The sequence below is a fragment of the Alnus glutinosa genome, chromosome 1, assembly GCF_958979055.1.
Source record: "Alnus glutinosa chromosome 1, dhAlnGlut1.1, whole genome shotgun sequence".
In the NCBI taxonomy this organism is placed as follows: domain Eukaryota; kingdom Viridiplantae; phylum Streptophyta; class Magnoliopsida; order Fagales; family Betulaceae; genus Alnus; species Alnus glutinosa.
Window position 1 is genome coordinate 2,215,093 of NC_084886.1, and position 13,553 is coordinate 2,228,645.

The 13,553-nt window shown below is 38.0% G+C and overlaps 2 protein-coding genes across 2 annotated transcripts; both read right to left on the reverse strand.

The window, feature by feature from the left end:
- Nucleotides 1-877: 877 nt before the first annotated feature.
- LOC133865251 (uncharacterized) lies at nt 878-4,554 on the reverse strand. Its single transcript, XM_062301626.1, has 2 exons — nt 3,200-4,554; nt 878-2,390 (listed from the first exon to the last, which is right to left on the reverse strand). The coding sequence occupies exons 1-2, from the start codon at nt 3,905-3,907 to the stop codon at nt 1,089-1,091; spliced, it is 2,010 nt and encodes a 669-aa protein (XP_062157610.1). The 5' UTR covers nt 3,908-4,554; the 3' UTR covers nt 878-1,088.
- A 4,288-nt stretch (nt 4,555-8,842) lies between these two features.
- On the reverse strand, nt 8,843-11,637 carry LOC133865259 (pentatricopeptide repeat-containing protein At3g04130, mitochondrial). Its single transcript, XM_062301637.1, has 2 exons — nt 9,862-11,637; nt 8,843-9,307 (listed from the first exon to the last, which is right to left on the reverse strand). Exon 1 carries the CDS (start codon nt 11,355-11,357, stop codon nt 9,888-9,890), a length of 1,470 nt encoding a protein of 489 aa, XP_062157621.1. The 5' UTR covers nt 11,358-11,637; the 3' UTR covers nt 8,843-9,307; nt 9,862-9,887.
- Nucleotides 11,638-13,553: the final 1,916 nt, after the last annotated feature.

Below are 13,553 nucleotides of genomic sequence, written 5' to 3' on the forward strand. Positions count from 1 at the left end.
TGACAGATTTTACAATAACATATTTTCATACAAGATGGTTTTGAAACATAAGGAAGGGATGAAATACCTCCCTTTCCTTCTTGGGCACTCATGGATTTGGACCTAATAATTCCCACTTCATGATGGACAGCTGTAGTGGCTCTGGACGCATTGGCATTTGGCTGTCAAGTGTCAATATTTGATGCATAAAAAGTCAGTTAAGGCAAGTTTAGGGAAAATTACTTCTAATAGAGCAGAGCTTCTCTATGACTATGAGGCTTCTACATTCAAATATCATGATGCTCCAACTTTGTATGACTTGGGACGAGATTATGGAGAAAATTCTATTTTAATGTTGATAAAGGAAAGTTTCAATTAAGAGATACGTTAAATGCTATAATTCTATCCAACATTTATCCAATAAGACTGACGTGACATTCTCAACTAACCATTAAAATTAACCATAATTAAGTTAAAAAAGAAAAATCTCATAGTTAATTTGGAGCGCCACGTCAATATTGTTTGATAACTGTATAATAAAAATATAACATCTAGCATTACTCTTCAATTAAAGCTACCTAACGTAGGTAAAGTGGTTTCACCTTTAGGCTTCCAGGCTGATTAAGTAATTTAGTTCTTGATTTTAACCATTAGCAAGTCTCAATCCCTTGGAAGTTGCTTCCCAGCACATTATAATATTTCATCTACAGAATTTTTTGGCTAACTCATACATAGCAGTGGGAAGAATTATATAGTAACCAAACTAGAGGGCTGCTTCAATTGTTCATAGGCAGTTCTATTGTCAACAATCTCAGCTGGTTTGCTTCTCCTATAATCAGTTAGAAACTTCTAACTGGCTCACAGATACAACAAAGAAGGTTCACAAATATTCTGTTAATGGTCTGCAATATTTGACCCATCTAGCTATTTCATAATATTATTGAGACCATTGCTAAACTTGCATACATACTCTACACACAGACATTAACAAGCATGGAATTCAAATGCAAACATCTCAACCAGAGAGGTAGAGAATGAAAAGAATATTTTAGGAGCTCACCAAAATTACTCTCTATTTATAAAACTCACAACTCTTTTATACAATCTAATTAAGCTACTAGAGAGCTCAATTGCTTGAAACTCTGATTTGGCTGTGCATAGGCAATTGAATCTTCCACAGAAAGGCCATGTGCACCAAAACTGAGATACCGGTTCATCAACTTCTTGTTGAAGGAATTCTGTTCGTGGTTCATTTGTGGTGCTTCACCACTAAATGACAGTGTTGAGCAAGAGGGTCCAGCAATGTCAATACCCTTTTGTTTATCCATTGAATTAGGTGAAGACACCGATGATCCTGACAGACTTGAAGGTGACCGCGCTGGACCAGATAAATGTGGCATTGCCTTAATAACACCTTGCATGAGTCCCACTGTAAATTTCTTTTTGGTGGATGGGCTTGGAAGATCACACCTAAGAGAAAATGCCCTTTTGTTGTTTGGAAAGGATGACAATGTCGAGTATTTCTGCCGAAGTGGGATTAGACTGTCGTCCAAGTTTCTACATATACTGAATGATTCTAGTGAATTATCATCTCTTGACTCTCTTTTAGAGGCCTTCTTCTCTTTCCTAAGGGGCCATTGGAGAAGAGACTTGAGGCGCCGTGCAGCATCACTCACAGAACCTGCTTTCTTACTGTAAAAGGAGTTGGTTGAGTCACACTGACTTAGTTCACCTGAACATGCGCTCAAATCCATGATTGCCTGATCATAACTGGCATCAGATGCATTCTCAATGCCCGTGTACAAGAATATCTCTGCATCAGGGATTCTGAAAGAAGTTCCGGGACTGTTCCCAATCCCCTGCATTTTTAGATGGGAAACAAGGGCGCTTCTTGCCTCATAATCCTGGCATTTGGAGATCCCCCCGGCTGATATCAATTGCTTGATTAGAATTTCAGAAGATGCTGACCGTGGCCATTGCTTGAGAATATCTAGAGGGGTCATCCCATCGGCATCACGGATGTTCAATCCGATTGATGGGACGGTCATGAGGAGTTCCACCAGATTACATTGAATGTTCTCAATTACTGCCATGTGAAGAGCAGTTCTTCCGTCATTGTTCCTGACATTGATGATGTCCTGCATGTTCACAATATTACCACATACCAACTGCTTCATGAGCTCAATCAGCCTGTCCAGTCTCCGGAAACCAGGGGTCCGGAAACCAGCCACCGCCATATGAAGAAAAGTATCTCCATAGTTGTTTGTTAAAGAGGCTAACGAAGGAGAAGTAAGAATCAGGACCTCCACCACAGCTAAGTAACCCCTGTAAGCAGCCACGTGTAGTGCTGTATTCCCTTGATTATCCATGGAGGTGATAATATCAAAGGATGCTACTAGATATTTTACTACCTGCATAAATTTAATAGTCAGAATAGCAATGAAGTATCAGGTTTCATGAGGTCTGAAGGAGTGTGAAAAATGCAGCTATGAATCTAATTCCAGCATGGGTGCAAATAATGATGCAGCATCCTCCATTAAAAGGACATTAAAGTGTTGTGTTGCCCATCCACAAAGAAAATGTTGTCACAGCTTGAAGATTTGACAGGGACAAACACACAACTTTTCAAGAATATATATTGACAACTGTATCAGTTCTTTGCCCACAAAGAATGTGTCCTTCTTATCAGAACTCTCTCTGAGTATGAGTTATATGCACAATTATGCCAATCGTGAATTTTTCAGATAAGCAATAGGTATTTTATTCAGCTTCAGGTGCCCAATAGGCAATAACAAATTAACAACATGAAGATCGAGCAGCAACACCTTAAAGCCAAATTTTTGGGACTAGATTTTCGAAAACATCTCACTTATAATTTTTGAAAACATCTCCCTTTGTGGTTTTCTTTCGAAAACCTTTCTACACTCACACGTGTATACTCAACACACAGTATAACCTCAAAACTCAATTCCTTCACATAAGCTTCAAGCAAATGTCTAATTTTTATTTTGTCCTGTGCAACAATAGCTGCATTTTGAGAATAGTCTACATACATGAACAAGTAAACAATCCGTTCCTTCTTCTACAAGTTATGTTCTAAGCACCTACAACAATCCATGGCCCTTTCAAAATCATACTAACTAGTATTAAATTAAAGCAACTGGAATGCACGAATTAATAGCTAAAGCATCTGCCAAGTACAAAAGATAAGAAGCCTCACCTCAACCTGCCCTCTGCCAGAGGCTGTATGCAAGATTGTAGATCCCTGAGCATCCTTATACACTAAAACATCAGAACAATCAGCAAGAAGCACCCTTAATATCTCCAAATTCCCTCCTCTAGCCGCAGCATGAACGGCCCGGTTCATCATCTCCCACTTGAATTCTGGACTAACATTAACCGATTGCTCCTCCAGTTCACTTCCACTGCTAAGGCTGTTCCCAGGCGACAGAGCCAAATCAAGCAAAAGCCTGAAAACCTCAGAATTCTTGCTCCTGGCAGCCGCGTAAAATACATCAGTGACACCATATTCTCCCTCTCCAAACACAAGATGAGGGTCTCTCTCTAGCAATTCCTTAATAAAATCCACATCCCCAGCTGAGGCAGCAGTGTACAGAAGCCAACCACCATAGCCAGCTCTAATGAGAGAGTTATGACCCGTCTTTGTTTCACACTCGAGAAGGAGTTTTCTAGCAACCTGAGAGCGACATCTGGCAACGTCGTCGAACTGAGCTTCGTCGTCCCAGACTGTTTCGAGGCGGCGGATTCGACGAAGGGAGGTGAGCTTGATGAGGAGATTGGTGTCAAGGTGGAGAAGCTCCCTGACCAGATCATAGAGGCCATTGGCAGCTGCCCAGTCAATGGGTGAAGCATACCACCACTGGTCTCCGGTGCTCTCCCACCTAAGAGGGAAATACGAAGGCGGCATTTTAGGCCGGAACAGAATATGAAAACCACCTTCACCGGAATTTAGTCCTTTCAGGCCAAAAATCGCAGCTCAGAACTTACAAAAGTGAAGGCGAAAAAGGTAAAGAAATCGATTCTTTGAGAAGGGAAAGTTTCGGAAAAGCGAAGATGATGGAGGAATACTCCTGGAATAAGAATCAAACTAACAAGTAGAACCTGTTAAGTCAATACAGAATACTCAGACAACTGAAAGACACAAAGAGCAGAATATCAGAGAGAGAGAGAGAGAGAGAGAGAGGGAGGTTGAAGAAGGCGCGCAGTTATCTAAAAGAGATGGATAAGTACTGACCGTATGATAATGATTGAGAAAATTAAAGGAAACCCAGTAGATGTTAGGCGAAGAAGAAGGGATATACGAGAAATAGGAGGGAAAAAGAGGAGGCAAAGAGAGCCATTATTGCCCAAAAGCGAAGCAGGCAAAGAGAAAAAAACAACGACTTTAAGACCGTAGGTAGAGGAAAGCAGAGAGAAATAGAGAGTAGAGTATCTGCACAAGATAACAAAACGAAAATGACCACTTTATCTTAGATTTATGGTGGAGAAAAAGTTGGGTTGAAAGCATAGAAAGATTGAGATTCCTTTGGTCCGTGAGAGCGCAGTATAAAGTTTAAGAGAGAGAGAGAGAGAAGTAGTTTCTAGGAAATCTACGGATGGTGTTGTTTAATGTTGTCTCAGTTTGGAAGGAAATTAGCGGGTTCGGTTATTTCGTTAGTGGAAAGAGAGAGAGAATAGGGCTACTAGTTCGTCCCAAGTCTGATTTTAGTGTGAATTATATCATTACTCTTTCTTTTGATCTGCCCCCATCCCTTATCTATTGATGACTCAGTTTAATGTTCCTAAAAAAGGGCAGCCTTTCATCAACTTTTAGGGCCCTACTCTACACAATATAGCCTCCTCTCACAAAAGGGCGGTCCACCACTCCTCATTGATGGAAGCAGTCAGCCTCCCCTCGCATGTGACCTATAATCGCCATTCGCCCACACCTCTTAAGTTTGCAAAGATTTCATCATACATAATTTTGTCTTATAACACTTTTTATTCATTGTAGTCATGGGCGAAATTACAAGGTATCCCTCAAGCCTCAAAACATTCCTCAATTTTTTTCCTTTATATATATATATATATATATATATATATATATATATATATATATATATATTTTTTTTTTTAATTTCGTCCCTCCGTCGTCTAAAATCTTAGTTCCACCGGCTGATGGTAGCGGATAATGTAACACACCAACTCCTGCATTTTTAGCTTCACAAGAACTTGCATGATAGTGATGAATGTATACATACATACATAAGCATCACCAACAATCTTTTATTAGCAATTATTTTTTATAATTGAATGGTATTCCCTCCCCTCAATCATCATCAAAGAGAGGAATACTCTTGAGTGGGAAAAAACTGCTGGTTGCTGGGTCGGTGGCTTGTTCTTGATGATGCATTTCCAACCTTATACAGTCATAAGTTTGCCACAAAGGCCGGTGGGTCGGTGGCTATCCCGTCATCTTTAGGGTTGACCTAACTATTTGGGTCGATAAATATAAAGTAGGCTTGTATTTAGGAAAGTCTTCAAGATGGACATCCTCCTCTCCCAATTTTTTTAATTGCATATATATATATATATTAATCTGTTGTGAGGATAGGGAATAATGATCAATTTAAATATCCTCGTAGTTAACAATCCCTATTGCTACCGGCTACCGGCTACCGGCCTCGGCCACTCACACGCAATGCCGGCTTGGCTTCCTTATTTATCATCAATGGTTAGGCTTAACAATGCCCTGTTGTACTTTCTGTTGGCAGTTCTATAGAAACGTGTCCATTGAAGAAAACTAAGTTCTACCTTTTTCAAGTCTCTAGGAAAGCAACACTTTAACTTTTTACTCCTTTATTCAATGGAAAATTGGAAATCATCTCTTAATGCAAGACTATGTTTCTTAGTGTCACAAAAACATTAGTGCTTTACAAATTAAAAACTAAAAATACTACCCAAAACACGTTAACAAACACTTCCTCATGATCTTCTATATTAAGGCAGGCTAATTTTGCAATATATATGATGGCAGCTAGTAATTTAATCATTTTTATGAAGACAGTCAAAGTTGATAGACAGTTGTCCTGCATAAGATTGGTAATTTCTGTTCGCATATTAAATTTGGATCGTGTCGAGACAGGCAAGGGTATAAGATTTTATATAAGTCAACTCTAACTTGACCTATTTAATAAATGAGTCTGACCTCTTAACCCTAATCTGTTAATTTCGAGTCGTATCGAGTCATGAGTATAAGATTTTATATAAATCAACTCTAACCTAACCCATTTAATAAACATGTCAAATTACTCGACCCTAATTTACTAATTTCTTCTTAAATTCATATAGAATTCACAAATATTATAAAAAAAATTGTCCTACTTAGAGCAGGTAGCTAAAGATGAAGAGTCATGTCAGGAACAACAGCTAGGTATGGCAATGATCATATAGATCAGGCATTGGCCCCATGTTTGACAAAACTTTGACTGTGAAGTCACAAGGCATGCGCATGGCCAACATCAGGGTGAGGAAGATGTGGCCCATCTTGTGATCTCTTGGATCTGTTTTGTTTCATTTTTGTCATCAGCATCATTGGATCGGGAGCCTCAACCTATCACTTTAATTAGTTCATTCTTTATTGGCTTGAATGGACAAAGATCACGTGATGCTGCATCTCGAACGTGCAACAAAGAGGCAAACAACAGATCGACAATGATGCAATCAGATCTAACTTTCTAAACAGTATATGATTTGGAATAGCATAATTCTAACCAAGTTGGTAAAATGCCCCACCCCCCAAAGCACGCCACTTTTTCTTAATCCTAATTTTAGTGTTGGAAAATTTCAATGTTAAAATATTATTAGGTGTAAGTTTTAGGTTTGGAGTTGAGTCGATGCACGATTTGGACTTATAAGAGCTGAAAAACAAAGAAATTTAAGATCTCGTTCCAACGAGACCAGGTTCTTTCAAACGAGAATCTGTGACGAGTTCCATGATGGTTTGATTGCTGTCCCATTTGAACGGATGATAAAAAAATACTTTTAGAGTGCTCCGTTTGCAATCTTGTTCAAAGTTCATTCGAAGTTTGTTCAAACGAAAGGACGACAGAATGCTCCAATTGGAGTGTTGTTTGAGTTTGTTCAAATGCCACAGGATTAAAATTGTAAAACCTTTGATCTCGTTCGAACGAAATTTCGGCAGATCGTTTTTTCCATAGCCGATCTTGGCTTAAAAAAACTTGTTTTCTCCACTAGAGTTATCAGTGAAAAAGAATGCTAGATGTTCTAGAGCCATTGTGATGAGAGGTGAAAGTGTTATTTACCGGGATTACAAGATTGGGCCTTTAGAGTTACAAAATTTTGTAAGTAAGAACAATCATTAATGTAAATTTTCAATAGTGAAGGACTTTTGGAATTTACTAGCCCCTGAAATAGTTGTAATTTTGAAAAGTCATTCAAAATATTTAAACTTAATTTGTTACCAAAATCTTTGTTTTTACTATTTTACTACTTTCTTGGATTTTGAGTTTCATCGCTGTAAAAATTGGCTCGGTAATTGTGTGCTTATCAATTTAGGGTCTAAATCATAAATTTCAGTTTGGATCAACTACTGCATAGGATTCACTAAAACATCCTCAAAAGGGCCACACTATCTGATTATCATGTGAAGTTGGTACAGGTCCATCATATACTAAATAAAAAGGTAACTTCTAGACAAAACAAGCCAAAATATTTCCATTTTTCAAACCACACGACCACCCCCCCCCCCCCCCCCCCCCCAACCAATAGTTGATTTTACTGTCACATTAATAAGTTTATATGACAATGTACTAAATATTATTACTCATTAGAATTGACCTCACATAAGACCTTCCCCAACAAGGTAGAAAAAACACTCTATTGCCATCGCACTCTTTTAAGTCTATTGCTAAAACAGATTGCAAAAAACCCAAAAGATTTATGCTTTGCCACAACATCATACATCTAAGCCAATCGGTGAGATACCGAGCTCGACTGTCCAATTTCATACATCTAAGCCAATGATCAAATAATAAAGCTCGTCAAACCCCAAAGGGTAGCTCAATCCGTTAGAGCTATGCTTCATGAAGTGGATGCCACTAGATCGAATTTCTCCTTCACCCTTCTCTTTTGGGGACTCCTTTATATACTACCCTGCATACTCAGGATTCTCCTTGTGTTAATAAAGTTTTCATATTACTCACGAAAAAGAAAAGCTTATGTTCTCTCATAAGAATATGGAATGCAGGTCTGCCAGGTCCCTACCAAAATAGTAATTGTGAGCTTTTTCCCAAAAGCAGCTTCTTAAATATCAGAAAATAACAAATAACAATAAAATTAGCTCCCTAATTTAATGGTTGCAGTGTCTAATTTGAAATCAGGTTTAATAATAATGTCTCCCTGACTGCACCACAGAAATCATTCTCGCGACTTTTCAAATGAAATCATACACCCAAGAGTCTATTCCATTAAGAGAAAGCACCATCTCTATGGCTTTAACCCTTTCATTCTCAAGCAGAAAATCAAAACCACTCCGCACAAAAGCTTCTTACCTTCCTTTTTTCTACTTGGAAACCTTTAGAACATTTTTCATGTTCTTTCTTGGAGAGCATAAACACCACTAAACAGGAAAAAGTTGAAAATCATAACCAACAGAAAGAGGGAGGGGTACGTTGCAGGAATACCATTGTCTAAAGACGAGAGATGATAGGAACTTAGGGAAATGAAGTGCGCAAAATTGCATGAATAAATTGCAAGACATCAATAGATTCTGCAACAGCAGCTCAGAAACAACCAATGGTACCATACACATACAACCACCCTGCCAAAAAAACAAAAAAACTGAAACCATATTCTGCTCCCATTAACATTCAGAATTGATGAACATATATCAGGATAAACAAATAGGAGAATGTTCCTTACAGTCTTATGATGATCATTTGTGACTCCAATTAAGATGGTTTGCTGAATCCTCAAGTAGTTGTACGCAGATGCAATTAAAAATCTCCACGAGGAAAAAAAAGGCAATGCTTTTCCTTCTCAGTCCACCAAATGCAAGTTATTTGTCAAGTAGGTGACATGGGAAAACATGGAACTTAATATGTCCCACAATTGAAGGATATTAAGACCATGGTGATGAACTTGACTTCGTGTGCAGCCTGCTGAGTATTAATGCCTTTCGTTACATGCACAATCCCAATCCCTCCAAAGCTCTTACTTGGATTACTGTCAGTGATGGCAGATGTCCTGCGGTCTTGCCTGCTTTGTCAATATGCCTTTGATGATATTACACTAAACTGCCAATTCTCTTTGCTTGCAACATAAGAAGAAATGTAGCTTTACATAATGATAGAAATACAGCATTTTTATAACACAAATCTAAAACTCATCACAAGTTAGCAATGGCGTATTTTTAGACTGCATGGTTTGACCAAGTCTGACACAGGAGTGTAAAGCCAAGCAATCACAGGTATGGCAAGCAGTTTTTTATGTGAAGCAGGTACATTTCATTATTTATGTCCTATCTTCTGGGAATATCTAACATCTACAACAACAAAATCATTTTAAAGAGAATTTTCCCTGCTTCACTTTGGAATCATGTCTTCTATGGCAAATTCAAGGCTTACATTATTAAGAGTTGTTTACTATCTCCAGACCTTAAAGATCAATACCAGTCAATACCAGATCACCAATAATGATTTTAAGACTTCAAATTAGTCAAAACTTCGAAGCTGCTTCAGAGTATAGCTAGTGGTATGTTGTAGTACAAGGAAGTTGATATGTTATGTTCTCTGAAAAAGAGCATTGACACCTGAAGACCAAAGAGCACCTGAATCAAAAGCATAAGTATAACTTGTTCACCTTGACATGCTTGTTACTTGAACAACTTATAACTTTTTCATTAAATCTTCAATCCTTTCAGCAGCATCATACATGTTCTTCTGTTTGACTTCATCCAATAGCAAACGGCATGTCTGATATCTAGGAGTTATCCCTTGACCAATCATCTCCACAAAGAGTGAGTAAGCCCGCTCACATTTATTTGCTCGGCAAAGCCCATGAATTAGAAGTGCATAGGTTGATATATCAAGACAAAGGTGATGCTTATTGACCATGTCATCCAATAATTTACTCAAAAAACTGTCCGTATTCCTAGTTTTAAAGCACACCTTGAGCAATGGGTAGTATGTCTGAACATCAGGCTTACAAAGGTCTGATTTTTCCATGTCCCTGAGGACATTCAAGGCTTTTTGTTCCTGACCATGATGGCAAAACATAGCAATCATTGAATTACAGGTTGACGTATTTGGGCTGACCCCAGTGTTGGGCATCTGCACCTCAAAAACACGAACAGCCTCCTCTACACGGCCAGCTCTCCCGAGAGTATGGATCAATGCATTGTAGAAGAGCGTATCAGCTTTACACCCAACTGATCTCATTCTGTCAGCAATATGCAACGCTTCCTCAAACTCCTCCGACTTTGTCAGTGAACACATGATAGTGGTGAAAGTAACAACATTCGGTGGGCACCCCTGAGCTTGCATTTCATCAAGCAGCTCATAGACCTTATAAAATTTACATTGCCAGCAATAGAACTGAATGATTGTTGAGTAGCTAATGACACAAGGGCGACACCCATGCCCCCTCATCTCTTGCATCGTCCAATGCGCCTCATCAACGCGATTCACTTTGCACCAACCATGAATGAAAATGTTAAACGTGTGAGCATTCGGTGAAATATGTGACTTGAGCTCTAGGAACACCTCGCGCGCCTGCTCAACCTTGTTCTCTTTGCAAAGGGTGTCGAGCAACAAGTTCATAGACTCCGTATTCTTCTCCAACCCCAAAGATCCCAACTCATCAAACGTCGTCACAGCCTCTTTCCACTGCCCTGCACCAGCAAACCTCCTCATCACCTTCGCTACAGTGCTAAGCCCGACAAGCTGACACTGACCCATTTCTTCCAGAACAGCTTTCATCTTGCCCATTTCCTTCATTTTACCCAATATGTCCACCAACATATCATATGCTTCTTGTGTGTGTCTATAACCCGACCGTGACTCTGCCCATCTGAACACACCCAACGCAGACTTCCAATCATCCTTAAACCTATGAAGCAACTTATCAACAAGGTCAGAGGACAACTCCATGCTATTACATGCTTGATCATTCAAGAGCGACCGAACAACTTCAACTTCGCTGATTCCAACAGGAATGTTAGCGATGACAATGTCAAGATCGGACAATGTTTTCGACTCCAACGGAGTAGAAAGACATGAATAAAGAGCGCGAGACGATATAGATGGACCGACAAGGTTATGAATGTGTTTAGCGAATTTCTCAACATGGAAGATCATGGAGAAGTGCCGTCCAAGTGAATCCTTGAGGGTGAAATTTTATCAGAAATACTTGGAAACCCAAATCAGTTTCTCACTCACTCTTCCAAAACCTAAATAAAAGGTCTACAGCTTCGCTTTATTTTATTGCCAAAATTTTCTCAGCAACCGAACAAACAAAAACTGAAACCAATTCTTTTACGTTCCTAATTCGTGTTTGAATCGTGAAGAAATTTCCAGAGAAAGACAACTGCCACTCGAAACGCTCCGCGTCGCACAAGTGGAAAGCCCTGATAAAATTGAAAATAATAAAACTTAAAAAAATAAAATCAAAGTATTAAAAATTTAAAAGAAAATTGTAGACAAAAAAAAAAAAAGAGGCCGGCCAACCCATGGTCCTTGGGGATGGTTTGGCCACCCCCAATAGCCAAAGCCATGGTGGCCAAGGGGATGGCTGGCTTTGGCTATTGGGAGTGGCTCAGCCACCCTTTTTTTTTTTTTTCCTTTTTTTTTAACCTTTTTTTAAAATATTTTAATACTTTTTTAAAAAGTTTTATTCTTTTCAATTTTTTATTAATTTTTAAAGTTTTTTATTTAAAGTTTTTTAATTTTTTTACATTATGACACGTGTCTACTCTCAGGAGTTGCTGCATGTCTAACCGTTAATTTTTTGACTGAAAAACTAATAGAGATACCAATTTCATCTTTTCACAAATCATAGGTACCATATGTGATACGAATGAAAGCATATGGGGCAAAAAATAAAGTTTCTAAACCACAAGTACTAATAAGGTGTTTAACCCAAAAAGAAAAGTAAATGGTCCTAAACTTACAGATTCCTCCTCCTTTCTATTTTCCTTTTTACTCCCCGCCCACCCTCTCTCTCTCTCATTTTGGTTTTTTATTTTGTTTGTATGTGTTCTTATACCAAATCAGCAATTTCAGCCTCTCAGCTATGCATCCGTCGTCTACCTCCATGTTATGCCATCGATCTCCTCCCAAGCCGCTGTTGCTGTTTGCGGGTTGTATTTTTGCTTTGAATAAGAATTTTTTTTATCTTTAGATCTGGCCTCATGAAGGGGTTATCTCTCACAGCCAGTTTAAATAATTTTTTTAAGGATATTTAGCTATCATTGTCTTAGATCTAGTCTGTTCGGAGCAAATCTGCTCTTTAACTATTTTTATATACGGGTTAGTGGCAAAATAAAAGTCATAGATAACACTTTATTGTAAGAATTGTATTTGTATCTATGACTATGCAACTATGATTTTGCAAAGCTTAATGTTTTATGATATAAGAATTTTATGCTTGTAATCTTTTATCAATGAAATACTTTGATCTTTCGTCAAAAAGAAATTGCGAAGAAAAATGTACACCACCTATTTAATTTTACTTTTATCTAATTTTAATGATGCCAGTGTCAATTAACTTTTGTTTTATTTTTAGATTAATAAAATTCAAAGTTCGTCCTATCAATTATCAGCCAAGTAATAAAAGCAAAATAAAAATGTGTAGGTGTATACTGAACAGCATTACTCCTTAAATAATAATAATAAAAATGGTGAATTGTTGTGCCACAAACACATATTTTATTATTTTTCAAAAAAATAAAAAATTATCTCTTTGTATTGTCGTTACTTTCTTATTCATTGGTTTCGAATTTATTTGAGACATCAGTTTGCTGTTGTTTCTAGACATGTTAAAAGTTGCAACTTTGGTTGGTAATTGCTCTGCCCACCACAAGAGAAAAAATAAAATAAAATAAATAAATAGTAGAAACAATTTTCCAGGGGATTGAAAATTTTAAAATAACCACCTGCTATATCGTATCTTCCTTTAGTTCTGATTGAGGCATTTTTTTTTTTTTTTATTATTATTTTTTTTTAAGTACATCAGAAACTATTACAAAGAAAAAATAAAAGAACAAAAACAGGAGGAGTTGGACAACCCAAATTTAAAACTAAGAATGAAAGTACGCGGGGGTAATGATTTCGAAGATGCGGGCCCTTTGGCTCGAGGCACTGATGCCTCAAAGCCGGGGTCACCAATAAAGGTGATATCACAAGTGTATTGAGTCACAAGGACCCAAACACAAACACAGGAGTAAACTGGGGGAAAGGGATACAACAAATAAGCCTAAAAAATCAAGGTTACAATACTAAAACATAACAACAATACAAAAGCAAGTAAAAAACCAACAACAGAGGCCCGGAGGG

Coding starts and splice junctions, on each gene's coding strand:
- LOC133865259 (XM_062301637.1), bottom strand. CDS start 11,357: ATGATCTTCCATGTTGAGAAATTCGCTAAACACATTCATAACCTTGTC.
- LOC133865251 (XM_062301626.1), bottom strand. CDS start 3,907: ATGCCGCCTTCGTATTTCCCTCTTAGGTGGGAGAGCACCGGAGACCAG. Junction 2,391..3,199: donor CTGGCAGAGGGCAGGTTGAG/GTGAGGCTTCTT, acceptor AAATTTATGCAG/GTAGTAAAATATCTAGTAGC.